The following is a 26,719-nucleotide window of genomic DNA, read 5'->3' on the forward strand; positions in this document are numbered from 1 at the left end:
TATGACAAAGGACATTGTTCTTTCTATTTGTGTAACTGTTGAAAGAAATCTACAATAATGTATTTATTATATGAGAAATTCTAAAGTGAAATAAATTCTGATTAGCTTTTATTGAAGTTCATGAAACTATTTGCAAAATTAAATCAATCTTGCATAGACTGACTCTGCACATTTCTGTGGTTTCTCTTCTTCGAGTTTGCCTCAAACTTATTTCAGCAGATCCAACTTAATTAAAAGGAAGATAATCATTTCAATTAGCAGTAATTTATATTTGGAGGTAAGGCTCTTTTTTGTGACCTACCAGTCTGTTTCAGTATAACCTTGTATGTGTAAGCATTAAAAAAAAAAAAGGAGGTAGTGACATGGATTTGGGTTGCCAAGCAGCTTGAAGATGCAACTGTAAGCAGGCTAAAGATATTATTCTGTGCCCCCCATGCCCTCCTGACACCCCAAGTTCTCATATGGGGACATTAAAATTTGATATTTCTGCACCTTATACTTCATTCTGCTTAACAAAGTCTTTTATACTTTGTCAAATAACGGCAGCTTTATTGTGTTTTACTTTAAACTAAACTGTCCCCATGTGAGGACAAACAATCCCCAAATAGCTAGGTGAAATAAAAAAAATAAAAAAATCAACCCCAAACAAAAGCTCAGGTCACGGTGGGATGGAGACTTGACTGATACACAGAAGGAAGGTTCAGCTGAGTAATCGAGTGACTTTGATTTTATTGTCTGCATTAATTAAAACTACATCCAATCTAACAGCCATGACATCCTGAAGAGGATGCTGCTTATTATCATTTTAACCCTCAGTGCTGCAGTTATGTGGCTTGTGCCAGTTATACAATTTTCACCTCTGCAGCTTTCCAAAAAATTACAATGAAATTATGTTTTCTTTTTATACTCTTTCCCCCATGAAAGCAGCATTTGATGACTTCTTCCTCAATGATGAGTTTTGACACCTCAGTAAAAACCAATAAAGACATGGTTAGACAATCATTAGAATAGTTTTTGTTTTTCCAGGAGTAGTTAAATGGGCAGAGACCACTCACACCAACATCTGATTAAAAAAAACAGTTACCTTGCTCTATAAGCAGCCCTGAAAAACCACTCATTTCATAAAAGAGCTCCTTTCATCACTTGTTTTTTGCAAATGCAAACGGATCTCCACTAGGAAGTACAAAAACAGCTAAAAAAAAAAAAGATTTGAAGTAAATATTCATGTTATAAATATAATTTTACTATAAAATTTACTGAATTGTATGGTTTCGACAAGCCTCACATTTATGACCAAATGGTGCTCCGGTTCCTAATTTCACTAAATGAATCCGCTTATTAATTCAAACCTACAGTAAACTAAAAAGTTACCAAGAATTTTAATCCAAGCGGCTCTTTTACAGTTTAAAAATATCAACATGTACATCAGGTCATTTTCTAACACTTTATATCAGGAGAAATAAATACATAATTTTAATACAATCCCCTGTTCTTCTCACAATTATACAAGACTTGAGTACATTTAAACTAAAAACACACAATAACAAATATTATAATATAACAAGCAGCAACAATCTGAACGTCTTACAAAACTTGAGCTGACAACATTACAAGATTAAAAACAAACTAAACACTAACCACGATCGAACTTCCCACTGTGGTCAAACACTCCTACGCCTTGGTGATGTAACCCTCTTTGATTAGGAAGTCATAGATCTTGCGAGTCTTGTTGACGTCGATCTTGATCAGCGCCCGCGCCTGCGCCAGCCGCAGCCCGCCCTGCCGTCTGCACTCGTTAAGTAAAGCTTGTTTGTACTCCAGGTAGGCGCCCGGTACCAGCCGCACCACCTGACACAGCTACAACCACAAAATAAACACAGGGTTTAGAAACGGAGGGAGTAGCTTTAAAAAACAAACACACCGGTAAATACAGTGCTAAAGTCTTGAGCCAACTCTCATTTCTTTACCTTTTTCTAAGAAAATACGTGAAGTGATTTATGTATTTTTCCAACTTGGGCATGCTTTTATTCCAATGGCAGTGTATTTGGCATCATTGTCAAGCTGGAAAAATTAAGACAATCACATGCTTTCAGATAGTATTCCACGATGGATCCAAATCTGACTGTACTTTTCTGTGTTCATAATTCCATCACTTCTGATAAGATTCCCAACACCACTGTCCAAAATGGAGATCCAAACCATGACAGAGGGAAGTCATTAAGAGAGGCCAGGGCCATGTTGTTGACATAGATGTGTAAGCAGATGACTAATGAGAAACGACTTGACGCATATTGACCCTTATTCCATCTGCCTGACCATATCTTTACCTCTTTCTCCCGCTCGTTGAGCTTCTCTGTTCCCGGCAGTCCGGTCAGGTTGAGAGGTGGGGCGCTCCGCCTACCTGTTGCTGTGGAGCAAAAAATTTCTACAGTCAAATGGAAATTCAGCACCACAATGTTAGCCAACCCTTCAGAGAACATAATAGCAGCCTGGCAACATGCAGTTAATTCCTTTGCATCGAAGAGACGGGCGAACAAATATTTACGCTGTGCAAATTGTGTAAATATAGCCATGTGGGAGTGTGCGTCCCATTTGTGCTCTGGAGGTTAGGGAAAGGCAGTTAATTTGAAAGGGAAACAAAAATAGCTAGGAAAATATGCAAGCAGGGGGCTATTTTTGAGCAGATAAATGGAGAAGTTGTTTGCATTAATGTGCCGGGAGCCACGGAGAGGACAGAATACATAAGGAAAGGTGGAAAGAAACGCCGTACCTGACACTGTGATTGTTGTGACAGCTGGAGTGATTCCAGCATCTCTGCAATCATTAAGAAAAGTGTTATTATCTTGGCTGCCATGTTTATATATGTACACACACACACACACACCCCCACCCCTGGGCTTTTGTTCACTACTCTCACTCCAGGATCATCAGCCAGAAAAGAAGAATCATAGCATTCAAGGTTTTTTTTTTAAAAGGTAGAATAATTGGAAGAACTTGGATAACATCCAAAGAAAAGGATGAAAACAAGAGGAGCAGCGACCCATTAAAAGGACTAAAAATACAGCAGAGACTGTGGTGTAAGCGAGATGCTCTATAATACAGCTCGATTCATCTCAGCATGAACAGTGCTGGGAGTGATGACAGAGGTCAGCGTCTCCGGAGAGCGCGGCTTCACCAGCCCTTCTATTACACGCTGGGCTACAAGCGGGGAGTTTAGAGTCTTACATTGCAGCCTGTTTGCTGAGCCACTGCTGACAGGCTCTGCCATCCTGGATGTACTGCAGCACGTCACACAGCATGGTCCTCTTCCTCCGCTCGTCTTCACGCATTCGCTTCACCCGCTCGTACACCTTGGCACCTATTGCACAGAAAGGTGAACAAAGAGCGTACAAAATTAGGGCTGCGACTCGAAACTGCTACGCTGTTTAGGCCATAAAGTATCAGAAACTGCCAAAAATGTCCTTTACAATTTCGCACAGTTCAAGCTAACACCCTCACATGTCTTACTCTGCTGGATCAACAGTCCACATACCAAAGAAAAGCCCTAGGAGCCTGCGCACTTTTAGTCTTTCCGTGGCACACATTAACAAGCTGGTCCAGGATTAAAATTCCAAAAATGATCCAAACACTGTGAGTGTTCTGCTGGTGCAGCAAAAAATAATTGATTTGAACTGAACTAAAAATAAAGTGCAAGCCTGAATATAAACACTTTCCTGCTTATGCACACAACTTTAAAAAAAAGTTTTTGTTCAGGGGAGGAGGGAAAGAAAAGGTCAAACTTGACTCACTGCAGAAAGACTTGATCCCTGCTTTCCTGTACTCCTGCAGCCTGCGGATCTCTCTCCTCAGCTCAAACTCCACTGGAAACAAAGAGAGAGAGAGATGAAGGCAGTTAAAAGCAAACCTGTGCAAACTGTTGCAGAGATCCCTGAACTCACTTTCACACAGCTGCAGCTCACATTTCATTTAGCACAATGAGTAAGCATTTTGTGCTTCTCAGAACAGTTTCATACAGCATTCATAAAAAATTAAATCAACATCTGGGAACTGGACGGCTCGAGGACTACTGAGAAAGACACAAAAGAAAACATCAATGTCTGAATTGATTACTGGACTTTTTATGACTTTCATGACATGAGTAACCCCCCCCCCAAAAAAAAAAAAAAAAAAAAAAAACAACAACATTTAGAAGCATCAAGCTCCATTACATATTTTTAGTATCTCATATTCAGATTAGTACATCTATGGCCGATATAACACCATCAATTAATCTACCAAGCTTCAGACTGTGGGAGGAAGCCGGAGTACACAGAAAACCTACATGCACAGTATTCAAACTCGACAGAGAAAGGCTGCAGTAGACCAGGAGATCTGAACCAGCAACCTGTTTGCTGCCCAGGACTCTAATTTTTCCAGGTTTGAACTGTTTTATTGTTGTTTATCTAGGTCATTGTCTTTTTGTATCACCTAGCCTCTCCTGAACTTTGGGTTATGAACTGGTGTCCTGATTTTTTTTGATACATTAGATACAAACAGGGACAGCAAAGCCCCAACAAGCTTTATTTGTGTGCACTGCTTTTCAGGACACTGCCAAGGAATTGTTACGGGACATCCAGCTGGCCTGTTGCAGACTGCTTTCATTCACAGACACATGAACACGGATTTCAGCAAACTGTAGAGAATCCTGCAGGCTTTGATGTTATCCTGGTGTTTTTTCCCCCCCTCCTTTTTAAGCAATGGACTTGTTCTCACTGTGAACTTTGCAGCACGTCCACCTTTAGGGACAGTCCTGAATTTTCTTCATGCATGGACACTTTGTCCTACTGTGAACCAATTAACAGTGTAGTTTTAGCTTTGTGCAACTCTGCAATGATTTTTCTGCAGTCCTGAAAAAGTTGTTGCAATAGATGCACGGTTCACATCAACCGTAAGTCCTTGACCATAAGAGCAGGTCTTTCTAGTATCCTGAGTTTTTTTTTTTTTTTTTAAAGAAATCACTAACCTGCGCTATGACTGACTAATTAGTGTGGTCCAAAAAAATAACGTTATCAGTTTAGTTCGTCTATCCATCTTCCACTTATCCAACGCAGGGTCACTGGGTGCTGGAGCCTAACCCAGCTGCATGGGGTACACCCTGGACAGCTCACCAGTTTTGTGCAGAGCTAACAGCGAGAATGTGTTGCTCAATAACTGTGAAAGCGATTTTGATTATACTACATGTTACGAGTAATCAATCGATTAAGAAATCCTGGTTGTTCCAAAGATTAGTTAAGATTTTTCTTGTAGCAGGATTAGCGTTCAACTTGAAGGTTAAGAAGACTGAAACCAACCTAATACATGCCTGTTTAATCTAACTGTGTGCTGGCTGTCGAACTGCAGCCAGAGCAGACTTAGCTTAGTTTAGCATAAAGATGGTAAACAAGTGGAAACAGCTAGCCAGGCTCCGTCCAACATGTAAAGAAAAAGAAAAAAATCCAGTCAGCACTTCCAAAGCTGACTAATTACCTTAATATATGTGAAGTGTAAAAATAAAAATCTGCTGTTTAAAGAGATGTAGGTGCTTGACTATTTCTTTGCAATGAACTGCAACTTCCTGGAGTCCCTGCTGGTTGCCAGGAAACTGCAACTGTCTGTGAGATGCCAATTTAAGAGATATCCAAATGACAGCAGAGGTTCAAAAACTTGATAAGCCTGTGTCAAGAAGCATTGCTGACTAATGAAGACATTTCGTGTTAGAATTTTCTTTAATTTGTACACAGACATAGTGGAAACGTGGGAATCTCTCAGAGAAAAACAGAAAGGGGTCTGGCATTACCTTCCCACAAAGATTAAAAATAACCTCCCTTGACGCTGCGATCGTCTGTGCGATGCTGAGACAGTGTGGCAAAAACTGGTCAAATCGATTCTCTGTGTTTGTGACAGTTGCTTAAATTGCACGTAACCCTGCCATGTGAACTCAGCCAGATACTAACATGCGTGACTTTCGATGAATTTGTCATGTTCAATTGGTCCAACCACTCTGGCAAATCTTCTCATGACATCATACAGCTCCTGCACCTCCTTTGGGTAGCATCGCTCCAGCACTACCGGAGACAGAGAGACGAGAAAGAGAGAGAGATGTGAGTAGGCAGGCAGATACAAACAAATATAAAACAGAAATATGAAAGAAAAATATCCCCAGCAGACACTTTTAGACGTGAGCAGTTTGGTTTTTTTTACTGCATTCTAGGTGAAGTAATTTGGTTTCTTTTTTGCAGTTAACCACCAGAGAACAGCAGTCAACTTGCAGCTCTGCATCAATGCTGTGCATATAGGCATGTAAATATTACCAACATTTATCACAGTCACCCTGTAGATGCACCGCTATGATTCTCTGAAGCTGGTGCAAGGGGAGAATTTGCATCCTGTAGCTACTAAATGGCCTGTATGGTCTCTCAGCATCCACGCAAACAGTGCTTAACAGATTTATCTAACCACAACCCAATGTAAGGCTTATGGCATAGCTGCCCTGAAGTAACAATACTGTTAGTTACCATCATTTATTCATGTTCTTGTAGGGGTTAACTGTACAGTAACCGTTCTTGTTCTGACAGGTGAACACACCTGTCAGCAAAAGGATTTCACACACATTTCTTTATTACACCTTCTTGCAACTGTTTCTTAATTTCTTACAATTTACACTACTCTCTTGCACATCTCTCAGTCTCACTGTTTACTTTTTGTTAACTTAGCTCTTGTTGTTTTTCTTTAACCACTGTTGTATGTATGAAATGTTTGCACTCTCTCACAGTATAAGGCTCTCTCTGTGCACCCGTGGCACTTTTATTATGTTGTTTATTTTCTGTAGACTGTACCACTTTTAATCTTGATCCTGTTGCTGTAACACAATATTTCCCTTGCGGGACGGAGTGACTAACTGTAAGCAAGAAGTAGCAGCTCTTTGATCTAAATTAGATTTTTAATGCTAAAACCTTGTTATCCAATAATTTTCAGATTTGCTTTAAAAAAAACAAACAAACAAACAAAAAAAACCCCAAAAAAACAAAACAAAAACCAAAACACGTCACATGTTGTTTTTTGATTAGGTTCCAGTTATTTAGTTGCATTCCTGACAGATTTGTGTGTTTCTTGTTTTTCTGTTTTTCCAAAACAGCATCCAACACTGTTGATCCATGAAAAAATGAAAAGAAACCCCCCCCCCAAAAAAACCCCACAACAATTTTATCCACCTTTTCTAAACTCACAGTCCACAACACCTCATCCCAGCTATCACAAGAGCCAGGGTTACTCTGGTCAGTTTGCCGTTCCTTCACAAGGCTACGACAGAGACAGACAACCATTCATCCTCACATTCACACCTACAGCCATGTATCCTAACATGCATGTCTCTGGCCTGTAGAAGGAAATTGGCTTACTGGGGAAAAAACAAGGTCCACAGCCAGCAGGTGGATTTAAACAGAGAACCTTTTATCTAAGAGGTGACACTGGATCATTTTACTGCCCCTAAAACCCTTCTCCTATCATAACTTAGTGAATGAACAGACATAATCACAACTTAAAGACTTAATAGCATCATATCATCTCAACAGAGTTCTTTACTCTGAGCTTCCAGGCTTACACGTGGTTCACAGAATCTCCAAAAGCAGAATGGGTCTGACAAACTCTGAGTTATGGAAACAAATGCCATCTCTACTTTCAAGATTAGATTTTAAACTTTCCTTTTTGATAAAGCTTATAGTCTGCAGGGGGTCTGCTAACCTGAACCACTGCTTAGGTGTGTTGGTACAAACAGACCTCAGCAAAAGTGCTTGGGGACTTCCTTTGATGCACTCTTGCATTTTGTCTCCTTCAGTTTGTTTTGTCCCATTTGTTTTCATCCTTCTCCCCAAAAGGTTGTGACAGATGGCTGTCTCTCTCTGTTAAAACTGAGCTTTTCTTTCTCCCCATATGTGACTGTCATATCCTGGGGATCGACAAACACTGAACTGAAAATATATAATTTCATAATATAAAGCACCGTGAGACAACAGTTGTCATGAACTAGCAATATATAGAAAAAATTCAAGTGGAAAAAATCCATCAAAACATTTTGATAATTGTGATTACAAGCTGAACGTGGGTGACAAGTTAAAAAAAAAAAGTTAAACTGTGTTGGGTTATAATATGCCAACAGAACACTTTCAACGTTCCATGGGTTTGCACACATTTTGCCTAAAATTCCTGACAACTGTAGTCCCGGGAGATTTTTAAAGCAACTTAAAGGTTCCCTCAGACTGCTGGTTGTCAATGTCACCACACATCATCAGCGTACACCTGTTGTGTGCTTTCATCTATAACTCAGTGGATGTGCTGAAGAACAATGAATTAAACATTGTTTTGTTTAAGGTTGGCTGTAATAAAATGATATTTGATCAAAAATATTCAGGGCTGTCACGAAAAAAAAAAAGGATTTCTCCAAAAACGGGACGGTGGTAGAGATAAAAGAAAAGAACTCAAAGATGAAAAATAGTAAAAATAGTAAAGGGCATGAATGATTGTCTGCGTCTCGGAAACTCTACAGGAGAGATGGAATACCTTATAAAAAGATATTCCCCCTTATCTGTTGCTTTTACGATGACGGCGCGACCGCTGTCCACTACATGTTCAGCAGGGATGAGATCTGGAGATCGCAAATGCCACAGCAAACGACTCACATCATTTTCATTACATCACAGTAGAGACCAGAACAGAAATGCTTTATCACAGTATTAAGGTGAACACTCAGATCAACTTTATTGATTTGCAGTGACTCTTCACTCCAAGGAGACAAGTGAGCAAAAACCATTTGGAAAAATGATTCTCACAGCAATAACAGAGCCACTGCATAACCCTCATCGCAAGGGTCAAGGGCTCAGGTTTCTCTTTTAATTTGCCCCGCCCCCTGTCTACAGACAAGTAAATAATGGCGAGTTTCAAGGCAGTTTCACCTCCAGACTGCTCAGGTCGGACAGAGGTGGTACGCTCACTAATTGTTTTTGCACACGGTCTGTCACTTTACAAAAGTGTTTTGAGACTGAGTAATTTCCACACAGACAACCTTCATCAGTCGGAGGAGGAGACTGAACAACCCGAACAATTTTTCTGTGTATGACTATTTGGTGTTCGTACCTAATTCAAATCTAAACAGCCTAAATGAATTCGCACATTTCTGTACAAAGCTGCAGCGTGCCTTCTTCAGCTATAAATGCTGAATACATACAAACTGTCCAGCTAGCATACAGCCGATGGTTTAACTTGACTGTGCAATCAAAAGGGGCCAAAAGATTCAAATTTCAAAGCCAACAATCATTTTAATGCAACAGTTCTACATTTAGTTTTGGTCCCCTATCTTTTCTAATTGAAAGTGTAGTCAAGGAGCACTACAGGAAGAAAAAATGAATGAAATTAAACAGAATCAGCAACCCTGTCCCTGTGATTTGTCACAGTAACGCCCCACTGCTGTGTATTCACCATGTTTAGCTCTCACTCTGAAAGCGCTTGTTGTGCTCATGTGAAAGCATTGCCCGTGTTGCTGAGTAACAGACAAGTGTCAAAGCCACCGAGGAAAGCTGATGTGTGTGTGTCAGGGTCAAATTCCATCGTCAGACTCCAGCCTGCGAGAGCTAATTATCAGCTGCCATCTCAGGCTAAACACATGAAGTCATGCTCTGAGCAACACAAGGAAAAATGTTCATATCTCCGAGGAGACATCAATGCTGGACCTGTGTGTGGTTTCACATGATCGGCACACAAAACTCTGACTGCAAATAGCAACGTAACCTGAATCATTCAGAGAGGCGAGCTCTTACAGGACGTCAAACAGATCGCTGTCCTGAAACAACAACGCTGGTCATTCTGCCTCCAGCAGTCACTGAGACATGATACCGTGAGCCTCCTGGGCTCAGATACTGCTTCCATTATTGCATGTGACACACACACACACACACACACACACACACACACACACAATCTTTGACAGTCTCCATGACAACCAGTCTGCAGCTCTACAGCTACTCTGAGTTCCCTTTTGTCTCCAAAGACTGGGGAGATAAGGGAAAAAGAGGAAGGAGGGCTAACTGGAGGCTGGAGGATACATAAATAAAACATGAGGGGAGAACTCTTCAACTCCCCAACCACAGACAATTTCACAGAGCAACACATGGAGATATAACGAAGGGCAGGGTGGTCGCACATAGTTTAAAAAGACACGCTCTAATTGGACAAATCCATTCACAGCAGTTCTCGCTGTGTAATAAAAAAAAACCCCAGAGATGCAAAGAATTACGTTACTGAGCTCGCTGCAACCCAACCTGTAACGGGCGGATCAATAAAAACAGCTCTCTTTCTCCTGACACACTTCAGCCATTATGGCAGCAAAGCTCACCGCACTGTGATTGCAATTATGCCGCGGCACACTCGAGCCAACGCAGGCTATTCGTACCCTTCGCTGTAAATACAAGCGCGGCCAGTTGCCACACATCAGCTACAAGAGGGGCCGTGGAGGTTAACGGTGGTTATTACAGCGGAGTTATTTGCATGCATCCATAGAAACCCTCTGTGCCGATTTGGCTGCCAGATATCGCATGTCTCCCTGAGCTGCTATGAATACTGTCGCAGCCAACCCCAAGAGTGTTTCAAAAGAGGACTCACTCTGGAATTTCCGCAGGTTGATCAATCCATGGTCTCGGATTATCCTGAAAGAAACAAAGACATGGATGTAGACATTTATTTTCTGACTTACGCTACACTTTGGAAAGTTAAAAATACAGTATATATCAACTATATGATCATTTTGAGGGCTGTAGTTTGGTGTGCTCGTGTCCATCACATTACATCATAATGAGGTTCTGCATTACAGCCCACAAACGACATTCTCCAAACTGATCCTCGAGCTGAATCAATCCTCTGCAAAGTAATCTGCAACAAAAACTGAGCATGCTGATCTTTGTGAAGACGTCCAAGCTGCACTGCACCCAACAAACTGGACACTGAGTGCATCGACATTACGCATTAATACACTGAAGCTTTTAATAACAAGCAGAAATAACTTACCATGTTAATTAAATTAGGAACAATAACATTTACAATTACTTACAGAAAATGAATTTAATGACTTATAACAGTATAAAAGCAATAAATGTGACACATTCAGGAGATTCCTACTTTCACGTCTGAGTTTCACAACATCTTTTTCAACCACATACAGAAACACTTTAAAACCAACAGCCCTGTTGATAAATGAAGGAGGAATATTTAGGACGCCTGGAAATTAAGCTCAAGGCTTTTCAAGGCTTTTCCTGTTTTGAGGGGAATAAAATAAATGGCCTTTAGGCCCTCAAAACCTGCAATTATGCTAAAAAGTGTGCTTTAAGGTTCAGCTCAACTTCTGATCTTAAAAGCCTTTCTGACAAGCTACAAGTTAGCAGAGATAAAACCGGGTCTCAGGGACAGATGAGGGAGCTGTAAAACACTAGTCAGACATGCCATTCCAAGCGTGCTCAGGGAGCATGAAGTCGTTAAAAGTTGATTTAGTGATGGATACGCTGCAGTAACGCTTGTCCGTGTATGTCCAAGAATGACAGCTAAAGGCAGATTAATATCCTTAGAAACCTTTAAAATTGACTTCAATTTCTTATTACATCAGCTGACTATCAGAATACAGAAAAATAGTCATTGTGATTTCCTGCAGCCCACAGTGACTTGAATTTGAGGGCTTTCCAGTACCCAATGATAACCACCAGTTGCCATTTTATTAGGTACAATGGGTTTTACTGTTTTAACTGCTGCTACATATGCAACGTTATCTATATTTTTCTACCCACCAAACTTAACTCAATAAATGTGAGATACATACAACAGAACTGAGTATTACTGGGATTTACAGTGGACTGTGAGACGAGCGTGAGCTGGGGGTGTGATCCCGGTAGCCTCTCTGATTAGCTACAAGTAAACTGTGCACAGTACATTTTCTATGAGCTTCAAAACATTTTCCAAACTCTCCTCTGGTGAGAATGCTCTCCATGCCCAACTAAAACTGGGCAAAATGTCAAGCAGCTTGGCATGCACGTCGTTCACTGGGGGGACAGACACATTTTCCCAATTTCCAAAAATATATTCAGGGTTTGAATAGAAGTTCCCGCAGCTTGTAAGTTGCAACTGAATGACTCCCTGCGGCTTGTAATGAGAGCCTGAAAAAGGCTTAAATATGCAATTATAATCACGCTGCTGACTTTGTGACAATCCCTCTCAGGATTCGTGTCTTTAAAAAGCTTTTAAGAAAATAACAAGGTTTAGATTAGAAGTTATAAATGTATTAGCGTAATGAAATCATTAATATTTAAATGGTGTAGATAGGATGTTGGAATTGTTAGCCTTGCTCATTTTAATACAGTATGAAATGCATTTCTTCAACCTGAAAGTATAATGAAGTATCTGTGGAAACTGAGGTTCCACAATAAAGGCTTATGATGCCACCTGCTGACACACTGGAGTCATTACATTACATTGAATTAATTTTTCATCCCATAATAAATTAAAGGAGACCTACTTCTTCCTCCGTTGTCTCTCCTTTAATCTTGAATGATAAATATCAACAACTGCAAGCTTCAGTGCTGAAAAACAAGAACATGTGCGACACAGTTCATAGGTTTTGTAATGTAAATGCTGGGATTCACACTGTTGTTGTTTAGTTGTCAATAAAACAAAATGTAACCCACCACGAAGGACGTCTGAATCATCATCCACAAAGTCAATATCTTTCAAATCCCATTCTGCATAGTTGTCAAACTCCTTTAACAGAATGGACACGTAAGGGAAAATGCTATCAATATTAAACAGCAAATCAAACAACAGGAAGATTCATAGACCTTTTACATATGCCCAGAACTTGGAGGAAAGCATCCCTACAGTAAAGCATGGTGGTGGCAGCGTCATGCTGTGGTTAAGTTTTCCGGCAGTAGGAACTGGGAAACTAATCCGTGATGAGGGAAAGATTAATAATAACCTGCTCCATAGCACTTTTTTCTGTTTTAAACGCCAAAACAAAACAAATATAACACATTAAAAATTAACTCATGTAAATTGCCACTTAAGTACTTCATGAGCCACCTTTATCTTTTCCACACATACCTTTATTCTGTGCACTTTCGCGCTACCATGCATCCAAACACACAATCAGCTACAGGACAAATGTGTTCCCTCACCTCCATGAAGTCGGCTCTGGCAGGCATGTATCCAGCCATGTCGCGAGACAGCACCGAGTCAAATGTGGGCCGAGGGGGATCATCGCTCGCTGTGGCATCACAGAAAATTTAGCAAGATAAAGCTTAAAAATGTAAAGATCAACAAAGAGCACCACCTCCAAATTTTGTGCATTTTATAAAATCAGACGCGTAACAACCGTCTGTCTCTACTTTGAATTTGTCAAATGATGCAAGAATAAGACGTTAAAATGCTTGTGGAGCAGTCAACACTGTGACAGATGGAGACCTGAAGCCCGCCAGGAAATGAGACACGATCCTCAGTCACCAACTGCTTCTGCCCAACTGTCGGGCCGGTGGCTTCAAATTTTATATGTTAAACTTTCTTCTAGATGCCCTAAAGGCCCATAAAGAAACCTGGAATAATATTTAATAAAACTAAATAATAAATAATAATAATAAACAATCAAACTTAATCTAAACACTTTTTAATAATGAAGTAAACATTGTGGGTCCTTACGTTTAAAAGGAATAGCGCCCTCTGCAACACGAGAGTCTTTTGCTTTCCGCAGGCTGAGCAGGGTGGAGGAGAAGAGTGGGTTATTGATGAAATTCTTCATGTAGTGGCTCTCACACTCCTCTTTGGTTTTAGTGCGCATCTGATATGCAACATCTTGCCTGATGAAGACAAGCAGGGAGAAGGAACAGATCAAAAATAACTGGAGGCTTTCATATGATACTTTTAGCCAACTAAGGCTATAGTTATGGCACTGTATGGTTCAAACACCTTTTTATGGGAGAAAAAAAATGTTCTTCATTAGAAACTTCAACCATGTCCTAAAACCTAATCTCTGTTTTCAAGACATCACCAAATCAAACATTTGAGTTTCAATCACCAGGAGTCTAAGTCAAACAATTAATATTTAACTTGTGAGCAAGCAAAACAGTTTGTGAATGCAGTGGTGCAGAGTGGTGACTACAACTCAAGAGTTTCAACCTCCAGGCTATGAAACTCACTGTGCTCAAAAAAGAGCAGGAATTATAGGAAGAGGTCTCAGTCTTATGCAGGCTTGGCATAATTAGAAGAATTGAACTGATTTGTTTCACTCATTTACTTATGAATTACATTTTCTGTGAAAAACCGCAACTTCTTTATCATCAGAGTTTGAAAGCTGTGCAGAAACAGGAGGAAAAAAATGGATTTGCAAGATACATGGATATGAACCTACAATGCATTACACAAAAAACAACTATACAGTTCATCTACACCTTAATCTATTCATCAGCTGGCACATCGCTACCCGCGGGGAGAAGGACGCCATCTCCTGATATTCTAGTTTTTCTACTAGTGAGCTTGAGTTCAAACATGGGTGACTGCACTGTGACCCTTGTTCAGCCTTTCCTCCCTCGTGTTTTTCTCTCCCTGTGCATGAAAGCGTGGAAGGGTTTTAACAGCTTCGAGCTGATGGGCAACTTGAGCTGTAGCAACCGTTAACAGACAGTTAACTCTACATGGGTCAACATTATAGCACTAGCCTGGAGCCAGCTCTATAATTGATAGTTTTAATTATTATTTCATTTTAATTATAATTATAAATTATAGTTTTATAATTTATAGTTTTATAACAACTAATAAAGGCCTGTGCTACAGTACTGTTTGGCCAATTCATGATGTTGAGAAACTGATAAACTTAATCACACTGAGAAAAGTAGATCATAAAACCAAATATAGCAACATCTCCAAATTGTGACCCTTACAGTAACAATGTTACATCATTTGAGTTAAGCTTACGGTATTTCAAGATTATATTAAACATTTAATGATGGATAAAAAACTGTTTAAATGTACTTAAGCAAATGGGATTTGAAGCCATAAATATGCAACTATTATGAAAAGTTATGTTCTAAAATCCTCATTTACTATACGGGAGTGCACTTCGTTGAACAAAACCTTGCATACCAGTTTTTATTTAAACAAAGAAGAGGCGTGGACTGTGTCAGACTGACAGGTGTAGTAATACAATAGTAGACAGTGGGCCATTAACCATACATAGATGTAGATACATTTTGCTCTATATAAATATACAATCAGTCCAATATTTATTTCCTATTTATTTACAAAAATAACACCCCATCCCAACATTTCTTTAAAACTTTTCTCAGTTTGATTAAGTACATCAGCCAGTCAACAGCATAAACAGGCCAACATGTACTGTCTGTTTTTAGGTGATTCCTAGGTAACATAACATTGTAAAATCAGATATAGATAAGAACTTTCAGGTTTCTAAGTCACACCTACAGTGGGGCAAAAAAGTATTTAGTCAGCCACCGATTGTGCAAGTTCCCCCACCTAAAATGATGACAGAGGTCAGTAATTTGCACCAGAGGTACACTTCAACTGTGAGAGACAGAATGTGAAAAAAAAATCCATGAATTCACATGGTAGGATTTGTAAAGAATTTATTCGTAAATCAGGGTGGAAAATAAGTATTTGGTCACCTCAAACAAGGAAAATCTCTGGCTCTCACAGACCTGTAACGTCTTCTGTAAGAAGCTTTTCTGTCCCCCACTCGTTACCTGTATGAATGGCACCTGTTTGAACTCATCATCTGTATAAAAGACACCTGTCCACAGCCTCAAACAGTCAGACTCCAAACTCCGCCATGGCCAAGACCAAAGAGCTTTCGAAGGACACCAGGAAAAGTATTGTAGACCTGCACCAGACTGGGAAGAGTGAATCTACAATAGGCAAGCAGCTTGGTGTGAAAAAATCAACTGTGGGAGCAATCATCAGAAAATGGAAGACATACAAGACCACTGATAATCTCCCTCGATCTGGGGCTCCACGCAAGATCTCATCCCGTGGGGTCAAAATGATCATGAGAACGGTGAGCAAAGATCCCAGAACCACACGGGGGGACCTGGTGAATGACCTGCAGAGAGCTGGGACCAAAGTAACAAAGGTCACCATGAGTAACACACTACAACGGCAGGGAATCAAATCCCGCAGTGCCAGACGTGTTCCGCTGCTGAAGCCAGTGCATGTCCAGGCCCGTCTGAAGTTTGCCAGAGAGCACATGGATGATACAGCAGAGGATTGGGAGACTGTCATGTGGTCAGATGAAACCAAAGTAGAACTTTTTGGTATAAACTCAACTCGTCGTGTTTGGAGGAAGAAGAATACGGAGTTGCATCCCAAGAACACCATACCTACTGTGAAGCATGGGGGTGGAAACATCATGCTATGGGGCTGTTTTTCTGCCAAGGGGACAGGACGACTGATCCGTGTTAAGGACAGAATGAATGGGGCCATGTATCGTGAGATTTTGAGCCAAAACCTCCTTCCATCAGTGAGAACTTTGAAGATGAAACGAGGCTGGGTCTTCCAACATGACAATGATCCAAAACACACCGCCCGGGCAACAAAGGAGTGGTAAGAAGCATTTGAAAGTCCTGGAGTGGCCTAGCCAGTCTCCAGACCTCAACCCCATAGAAAATCTGTGGCGGGAGTTGAAAGTCCGTGTTGCTCGGCGACAGCCCCAAAACATCACTGCTCTCGAGAAGATCTGCATGGAGGAATGGGCCAAAATACCAGCTACTGTGTGTGCAAACCTGGTAAAGACCTATAGTGAACGTTTGACCTCTGTTATTGCCAACAAAGGTTATGTTACAAAGTATTGAGTTGTATTTTTGTTATTGACCAAATACTTATTTTCCACCCTGATTTACGAATAAATTCTTTACAAATCCTACCATGTGGATTCATGGATTTTTTTTTCACATTCTGTCTCTCACAGTTGAAGTGTACCTCTGGTGCAAATTACTGACCTCTGTCATCATTTTAGGTGGGGGAACTTGCAGAATCGGTGGCTGACTAAATACTTTTTTGCCCCACTGTATGTGCCAAGTTTGCTTGCTTAACTCCTGACTGTGTAGAAGTTTGCAGACAAAGAAGCAAACAAGAGAAATTCTCTGCAACATTTCGTTCACTTGTTATCTTTGTTACTGTCGGTAACAGATGTTTAGAGATTTTTTATGCACAATGATCTGAAAAATTAGCTTAAAGAGATGCAATTGCCATTAAATGAAACATTTATGTTGGAAAATAAGTTAGTGGTTATTTTTGCTGCCTGAGAGCAAGTAGAAGCTGTGTTCAAAGCCACAGGCCAAATAAGGCACAATACTAGATACTCTGGCTTCCTCCTAAAGTCCAGAGACTGCTTTTTAGGTTAACTTGTTCTAAAGTGACAGTAGATGAATGTGATTGTGCACAGTTATCTGTCTCTGTGTTAGTCCTGCGACAGACCAATAACCCGTTTAGCTTGTACCCCACCTCTGGAAACTGGACTGCATGCCATAAATCTTAGCATTCAGGCTTTTTAAGAAATAAGGACATGTGTATTTAGTTTATAAGGAAATCTCACCAAACAACTAGAAAATACTAACCAATTTCCAAAGCCACAGTCCATGACGGCTTCAAGCAGGGCCATCTCTTCCTGGGCTGTCCACCCAGGCTCCAGCACGGGGAAATCTGACGTCTGCATAACGGGGTGAAAGATGAACATTGATGTTGAAAGACAGCCACACTGGATAAGATTTTGTTTGTTTGTTTGTTTGTTTTTTATTTCACTCACCATGATTTCATATTTGTGATCACTCTGGTGCTTCTTGTACTCAAATCCTCTGGTGAAGCACTGAAGGGAAACAAAATGTTTAGTTTCAGTCGGACTGGGTTTGTCTGCAGGTAAATTTAACAGTTTTTGTGACCTATTCACCTGGAGGCACAGCAGGACAGGTGAGGGTCCACATTCTGCACATTTGATATAAGGCTCAGTCAGATACGATGAACAACCTCTGCACGGCGGTTTATCGGAGGGGTCATCTGAAATCACGTGATTTTAACACTTTAAGTCACCAGATAGGGTTGTATAACAAATCAGCTGACATTTCTTTACATGAAACAAGCTTACAATGTAAACAAGACTGCAGATTTCAATTTATTAGGCTTTACAGCGAGCTTTAAGCTAAACCACACATGCTAACTTTAAAGCGCCATGTATGATAATGTTTCATCACCGTTTGAAAAGCAGCTCAATAACAAAAGGCACTAAAGGCTGTTAAAGTAGTTAACACGCCGTGTTAGCATCGCTGCACGCTAACGCTAATGTTAGCATAGCAGACCCAGCTTAATATAGCTAACCTGAGATAATAACCCCAAAAATGATAGACGATAACACTTTAAAGCTGAAGTGGATACGTGTATCTGTGACATATTACTAAAACTTACTTGCAAAAGATGCTAGGCGGTCCATAGGATTACGTTTAAATGAAACTTAATAACAGCTTCGACGTTTAGATTCCATCTATTTTTCAAAGCTCGCAAGTGACCCTGATTGTGAAGGCACAGCTAATCGAGCTCAGATAACTCAATACTCCCCTTAGATATTTTCTATAAGGAGGATCGATAACTAACTAAGAAATGTAATACATGTAAAATATTTGGTATTTATATTACGGCTAAATATATAGAGATTATAATAATCCCACATTGGGCAAATATACTTGCTACAGAAGCACAAGGGTCAGAGACAAAATGTGAAGTAATTATATATTAGAAAACAATAAAAACAGAAAATAAAACAAGACTTACAAAAAGCTAATACTTTTAAAAATGCAAAAATCAATAAAATACAAGACTAAAACATTTTTGTAGAAAATGTACTATATACACACACACTAATATACACTAAAAGCCACACCACAGAGATTGAAAAACAAAACAAAATATATGTATAAAAAGTGCAGTGGGAATGATAATACATACACAAAAATGGTGGGCCGTCCTACACTGCGGCTAGAGGACTGGCCATGACAAAGCTGGCCCTCTTCATTAGAGTATTAAGTTGTTTCTGGTTCCTCTCCGTGCTGCCACCTCCCCAGCAGAAAACTGCATAAAAAATTGCAATAGACCTCACCAGGTCATAAAAAGTCCTCAGTAATGTCCTGCACGATCAAAAAGACCCAGAAGACAACTTTGACCCTTCTTGTAGCCTTGGACCAGTAATCAAACCACTCCAATCTACTTTTAAGGTGAACCCCCAGATATTTGTAACTGTCCGCCACCCTGATGTCCAAACTATGGATGTTCACTGGTATGATAGGTGTTGGTTTTCTCCAGAAGTCAACCACCATCTCCGTTGTCTTACCGGTGTTAATGTGCAGGTGATATACAACCACTTTAAGCTAGAGGTAGAGTGAAATGGAGGCAGATGATCTGCTGTGGTGACCCCTAAATAAAAGGAACAGCTGAAAAAAGAAGACTGATATATATTTATATAATCATGTTAATTAGTTTAATTTTAATGTCACTTCGCCATTTATTTTTTTATTTTCTTTGCAATGACCTACCAAAACTTACAATTACGATTATATTGTACTATATTTATTTTTGTATGTTTTTTTTTTTTTTTCATATTTCTTGTGTTTCAGCATTTCAGCTTCAGTATTCAAAGGCGCTGTCTGCTGTCTGGGTTGACCTTTCACCTGGCTTCCTCACAACACAACTATTAAAAAGGCAATCAAAATACATAAATAAACACATAAATATAACAATTATTAAATGTAGGAAAGGAAATTTAAACAAGAATATAAATAAATAGTTGAAATAATAATAATAATAATAATAATAATAATAATAATAAATGGTACAGGTAGAGACAAATTAAAGGTGAAATTTCTGTTAATGTTGCTGACAGCTCTTTATTGTTGTTTTTGCCATACATGTACAACAGTCCAAGAATAGTATGGAGTATAATACCTAATAATATCATATAAAATATAAAATCAAAACGTTTCACAGACACAGGGAGATGATCTGTTTCACTTTTAATCTCTCACTTCTCTCACTGCAGTTTAGTGACATAGCCCCAGACCTAGTCCCAGTGAAAAGCGCCTTTATTAAAAACGATATTAAATAAAATTACAGCATGTTAGCAGGCTGGACTTCTTCTGAAAGGACCCCGTTTAGAAAAATTAAATAGTGTATGTATGTGATCTTTATTATTTTCGCCACTCTTCTGTCATTCTCCATCTTACCACAGGGTGCCGATCTTGGACTATTTCTCTAATGAAAACAATAAATGTCGTGCAAGTCTTTGTCTGCCTTTCTGTACACAGCACCACCTGAGCTTCATATAAGCAGCGTATATTAGGCTGAATAATGGAAAGAAAGATCATAGATGTGGAACCTTACACGCAACATCCCCATGCTGTTTTTTCTTGTCCCCCATAAAATTCTTCTACAAGTACTACTTGCCCTGAAAATGACTTTAAAACAGCTCATTCTGATGCAATAAATAGCTATGACTCCAGATATTTTCCAGGGTCTGTATCCAGCATTGGCCCCCTGAATCAAATAAAACCCCAGCAACTTAAGGTCGCCCCCTGTGATTGCACGCTAAGGGACCTAGCAAAGCAAATATCTGAACATTGATGTGTAAAACTGCAACCTTGCATGCATCAAAACCACTTAAAGTATGAAAAAAAAGAAATATTTTTGTGATTTGAGTAAAAGGACCCTCTGATTCAGTCCAGATGTGATGGAAGTAGCTCGGTAAAAAGAGGGCAGGCACTGGTGTAATGGTGTTAAACTAGGCCTATTGCTTTACACCTTAATTGCCACTCATGATATTTACAAAGAAATGTAATCCATTTCACATTTTCATAGTTTTCCGCTTGATTTCAAAAGATGTAATGGTGTGCTTTATATAATTTGCTAAAGCCCAAAATTCATAAACAGGCTCTAATGTGGCTGTGAACATGCACATTGGGTTAAATCTGTGTACTCTGCTTTCCTCCTGTTAGCCTGCGCTATGTCCATGAGGACGATCCACAGTGACAAGTGCGTTCAGTTGCAGCATACTCTGCGTCCCATCTCCTGACCCTCTGGGGCTGCACCAGACCTCTGGGGAGAGACTCAGACAGCACAAGAGCCCAGAGCAATGCAGATCCACTGGTAATGACAAAGTGGCTATCCGACAGACTGTGCATAATAGAGGGACAGTTGCACTCTCCCCCTCATTGGAATTTCCAGCTTCCTGCCAGAGCAGAGTTTATTTAACAGTCCTGTGAGAACGTTATGATTTATTTATCTTTGAAAGAGGAACTCTTCATTTCTGGGTGACAGTTTGGAGTACAAATGGAATATGGATGTGTGTAAACTCATAACGGCCACCTTTAAAAAGTGAACCTTTTCTTCCTGCTGGAAGTACACTATCTGATCAAATGTTTTATGTGCATACAAACACAAATCTCACATTAAACAAAGTACAATGAGATTAGTGCGTGTACATAAGTGAAATTTACAAGGCAAAAGATCAGTCTGAGAACGTTTTTTCTCCTCTGTCATTTGTGTGACATCAGTGATATGTCCTTCAGCATTTTTACAATCACCCTATGATTCGGTAGCTTGTCGAAGCAGCTTTAGCAACAACAAATTGAAGTGATTGTTTTCTGTAAGACTTTATCAGTGGAGGAACCCTGGCTCACTCTTCTTCACAAAGTTCCTGGAGTTCATTGTTGTTTGTGAGCATTCGGTTACACGTAGCTCTCTTAAGGTCCCACCACACTGCAATCAGGTTGAGGTCTGATTCTTTTCTTTCTTCAGACATTCTGCTGTAGATTTGCTGCTGTGCTTGGGATCATTGTCCTGTTACATGATATAATTTCAGCCAACCTTTAGCTGTCACACAGATGGCCTCACATTTGACTCTAGAATACTAAGGTATACAGAGGAGTTCATGGTCGACTCAATGATTGCAAGGTTCGTTGGCTATAAAACAAGCTCATATTAGCACCCTTCCACAACTGTGCTTGATAGTTGGTATTAGATGGTTGTTCCAATATGCTGTGTTTTGATTTGCCAAGTATGATGCTGTGCAGTGTGATGAATGTCTCCACTTTGGTCTCATCTGTTCAAAGGATATTGTTCCAGAAGTACTATGGTTTGTTCAGATGCAACTTTGTTCCTGAAATGTTCTTTTTACAGAGAAGAGGCTTTCTCTTGGCAGTCCTTTCAAACAAGCAAACAAGCTATTTAACATTTGACATCTTGACTGAGGTGTACAAAGGCTCAGATGGAGTACTTGGATTGGAAGTTGCTGAGATGTCCACTCCTTAGGAAGATTGTAGAACTTTGATAACATAAACCTGAATGCTCCAGATGAGGAAACTGAAAAACCTCTGCTTTTATAGAGGTGCTCACACTTGCTAATGATCAGTTAACCTGACCTGACTGCTACTTACTCTTAATTTCAATGGAAGCAGCAAGTGTTCACTTGGTTTTCCTCAGTACTTCATATATTAAGGACATACTTGAGGCAGGCTGCCTAAAAGGGAGAGGGCACCTTGTTTTTGTCAGAGGTTGAACTGAGAGGCTGGAACAGGGCCCAGTGTGTAATGAGGATTGTTTTGAAATGAGAATCATGCAAAGCTGCTTTTTGGATATAACATTTCAGAATTAGTAAAAATTATTATAAAAGAACTGCAGTCATTAAAAAGAAAACAATCGCAGAACTCCAGATAACATCAGGAAAATGAAAAAAATTAATATGGTAGGATCAGGAAGTACTATTGGAATATTTTCAAATTAGACTGTAAATCAGTTTTTCCTCTGTATGAGGTCAGCAACTGATGCTCATACTTCCCCCAAAAAGTATTGGATGGGGTTCAGGATGGTCAAGATCTTCCACAAAAATTAAAAGAAAAAGCTTGATAGACTTTTCCATAAAGATTTGCTCAAGGTATCTGAAATAAGATCCTTCACCTAACACTTCAAACTAATTTGTAGAAAATACGGTTGTCTAAATTATTATTGCATTATGTAGCATTGGTGGCAGAGTGACCCATCTACCGATTGGAAAGCTGGCGGTTTGACTACAGTATTCTAGAGTGAAAAGATCAACTCCTCTTAACTTCTCCAGTCTCCAGTCCAAGTATTCTTGGACAAGCAACTGAAGCTTGAGTTTCCCCCGAATGCATCTGTTGGAGTGTATGAATGTATGTGACTGGGTGAATAAAACATGCTTTGAGGGCTTTGAGTGCTCAACTGAGTAGAAAGGTGTATATAACTACCAGCAACTCAGGATCCCACAGATGGTAATGAATGCATAAAGATAAGAATATAAAAATATAAATATTCTGAAGCTGGCATTTCCTGCAGCCCAGTTTATGAGGACAGTGCTGTAGCCTCCATATGAATTTAATTAAGCAAAACTCTCACTGGAAGCCAGTTTCAGATGCCAGGGTCAGCATATGTGAGAGCATACTGTATAAAATCACATCTTGGCAGAATCCATTATCCACATGGAGGCTAACAAAGAAAATAATGTCAGCCTCGCAGACTGACATGTGCGCTCCCCTGCAACGGCCCCTGCTGCAGCATCACTGCCTGTGGGCAGACAACCTGCTGTCTCTTGAGCCACATGCCACCCCCACCTACTCACAGTGTCTGCTCCCTCTGCCTTCACACCCAGAGTAAAGGACCTGAACGACCAGGCGAACCCCCATCCTGCAGGCCTCACACTGCTCATGTGGATCAAAGGCAGGGAGCTTTGGGGTTTCTCAGCAATAGAAGTGTGCCAGATTATACAGAGGCCAAACAAATGCACACCCCACCCCATTAGATCTTTAAAAACTCCCCCAGTCCCTGCCCACTTCTTTCTCTCTTACCAAAGCACTTCCCAGCTGCTGTGATTTGAATATGGGGGTCCTGCTCAAGAAAAGAGGGCATCTGGCACACGCCTTGCAGGCTAACAAAAAAACCCTAAACTGCTCCTGTCCTGGAAATGTTCGGAAACAAGATTAAGCATCTTTAAAAAAGCTGAGAGTTAAAATGGAGACAGCCACTAAAACAAATCTGGGTAAAAGGCAATAAGATACGAAGGCAAGATTGAATGCTACAGACTGAGAGCTTTTCTGTTGATTATACAGTGAAGAAAATACTATATTATTTTAATTCTCTCCAAAGGAGGCTTCCATTTCACATTTATTAAGCTACCTGCCTCCATCTGGCCACTAATGCTAATTAACATATAGTTGCTCAAAGTGTAGACAGAACAGTGTTACATTTTCTTTCTTTCTTTCTTTCTTTCTTTCTTTCTTTCTTTCTTTCTTTCTTTCTTTCTTTCTTTCTTTTTTGTTGAAATATACTAAAAACACATTTTATTTTTACAGTACTTCTAGTTGATGACATATTGCAGAGTTTTGAAAATGACCGTAAGACCCAACATTAGCCATTGTACATACATACAGTACATGCAGTTACTGACCTGTTCAAGAGCTTGTTAATGCAAATATCTAATCAGCCAGTCAAATGGCAGAAACCCAATGCATTTAGGCATGCATTCACCATGTACTGTTGAAGTTTAAACTGAGCATCAGAATGAAGATGAAAGATGAATTAAATTAAATTGAATGTGTCGTGGTTTTTAGACATTTTGATCTGAGTGTTTCAGAAACTTTGGCTGTACTTGGATTTTCAGAGAATGGTCTGAAAAATAAAAAATAGTGTGGGGGAGTTCCCTGGGAGAAAATGCTTTGTTGATGCTGATTCACATGGGATCACCAAAACTGGACAATAAAAAACTTCCTGATCTGATAAGTCCTGATCTGATAAGTCTTGATGGGTAGCAAAATCCAATCACCACCTCCTAGCGGTGCCTCCTGAATAACCAACCAACCAACGGTGCTGGTCTTCGATGTCAGGCGGTACGACAAGTCGATCGAAGTTTCAAACCGTCGCATCAAATGGCAATGGAACAAGCCGTGAAAACTAGGGCGTCCCCGCAGGCGGCAAGCAAAAGAAGGCCGCTTTTAAGAAATGGCGTCAAACACTGGCAGACTCTGATTACCAGCAGTACAAAACTAGCAAATCGGCAGCAAAGAGAGCAGTAGCAAAAGCGAGATCAGCCCACTACGACCAACTATACGCCGACCTGAATACACCAGAAGGAGTGAACAAGATCTACCACCTCGCGAAGGCACGCCACCGCTCAGCGCAAGATATCGGTCAAGTCAAATGCATCAAGGACAATAACCAACCATACTAAGGCTTTGGAGCAACTACTTCTCAGAGATCAGTAACAAAGAATTCCCCCACCCTCCAATTATAAGCGCCGACACAGTACCCGGACCAGTCCCGCCTATTACACCCGCTGAAGTGGAAACGGCCGTCAAGAAGATGAAAATGTAAAAACCATTGGACCAGATGATATCCCAACCGAAGTCTGGAAGCTTCTCGGGCGACCGGGAACGGCCATCCTGACAGAACTGTTTAACAACATTGTCAGCACAGGGGAAGTCCCAAAAGTCTGGACGACCAGCATTACCATACCCATATGGAAGAACAAAGGGGATGTAGCCGAATGCTCAAATTATCGTCCTATCCACCTACTATGTCACACAATGAAAATATTCGAAAGAGTCATCAATGCACGTCTTTGGGAAATTGTAAACGTCACTCCAACCAATGCGGTTTCGTAAAGGGATTTGGAACAACTGACTCCATACACGCCGCCCGACTCCTGTTGGAGAAGCACAGTGTAGACTGTACATATGGCCTTCCAAGACCTTGAAAAGGCTTTCGACAGGGTACCCCATGACCTCATATGGCACTCCCTAAGATCGCATGGTGTCCCTGAGGCGTACATCAAATGGATACAGCTCCTCTACAACAACACCACCAGTTCAGTCCGATGCGCCGCTGGACTATCACCTTCCTTCCCAGTTAGTGTTGGGGTCCACCAAGGGTCAGCTCTGTCACCCCTCCTCTTCATTCTATGTATGGATACCATCACGGCCGACCTCCAGTTACCTCATCCATTGTCTCTCCTCTTTGCTGATGACGTATTCCTCGCCAGCAAAGACAGAGAAGAGACCCAAATGACGACGCAACTCTGGAAGACCCAGCTCGATGAATATGTAGCCGTTAAGACTGGTGGACCTAAATCTTCACCACCACCTCTTTATACATACAAGCGAAAAAAGGGGAGTCGGTGGGTCAGCGCACAGGGCACAGAAACTAAGCTGGCTTCAAACACCATTTATTTCCATAATAAAAAAAACACAGCCAGCGTCACAAATACAAGACAAAATTCCCCATAATAAAAGTAGTGTTGCAACCCGCTAAAAACCCTGCCGGCAGAAATAACTATACAATATTAAAACAAGGCTAAAACATGTTTTCCATATACTAAAATTACTCTCCCATAGTCCCATAATCCCACAGTCCAGCCACACATGGGCGAATGGTCCTTATATGAAGGAGACAGGAGAGGAACTTCTCTTCCAGTATGGTAAAACTCGTCAGCAACAGACCAGGGAGGGGGCTCCTATCGCAGACCTGTCTCCTCCTGACAGCGCGTCGCCGCACAGTCCCGCCCCACTCCACACCTGAACACGGCCTCCCTCGTCTCACCGTCAGATGCAGGCAGAGGGGCATCCCT

At 40.5% G+C, this 26,719-nt stretch overlaps 1 protein-coding gene across 1 annotated transcript; it reads right to left on the reverse strand.

The window, feature by feature from the left end:
- Positions 1–712: 712 nt before the first annotated feature.
- On the reverse strand, positions 713–18,634 carry tada2a (transcriptional adaptor 2A). Its single transcript, XM_005739401.1, has 15 exons — positions 18,505–18,634; positions 17,993–18,099; positions 17,852–17,911; positions 17,664–17,755; positions 13,738–13,895; positions 13,221–13,309; positions 12,735–12,807; positions 12,566–12,629; positions 10,669–10,712; positions 5,973–6,083; positions 3,789–3,860; positions 3,226–3,358; positions 2,771–2,814; positions 2,328–2,407; positions 713–1,857 (listed from the first exon to the last, which is right to left on the reverse strand). Exons 1-15 carry the CDS (start codon positions 18,527–18,529, stop codon positions 1,672–1,674), a joined length of 1,338 nt encoding a protein of 445 aa, XP_005739458.1. The 5' UTR covers positions 18,530–18,634; the 3' UTR covers positions 713–1,671.
- Positions 18,635–26,719: the final 8,085 nt, after the last annotated feature.

This window comes from Pundamilia nyererei, unplaced genomic scaffold (genome assembly GCF_000239375.1).
Source record: "Pundamilia nyererei isolate P.nyererei 1_Seehausen unplaced genomic scaffold, PunNye1.0 scaffold00091, whole genome shotgun sequence".
Taxonomy (NCBI): domain Eukaryota; kingdom Metazoa; phylum Chordata; class Actinopteri; order Cichliformes; family Cichlidae; genus Pundamilia; species Pundamilia nyererei.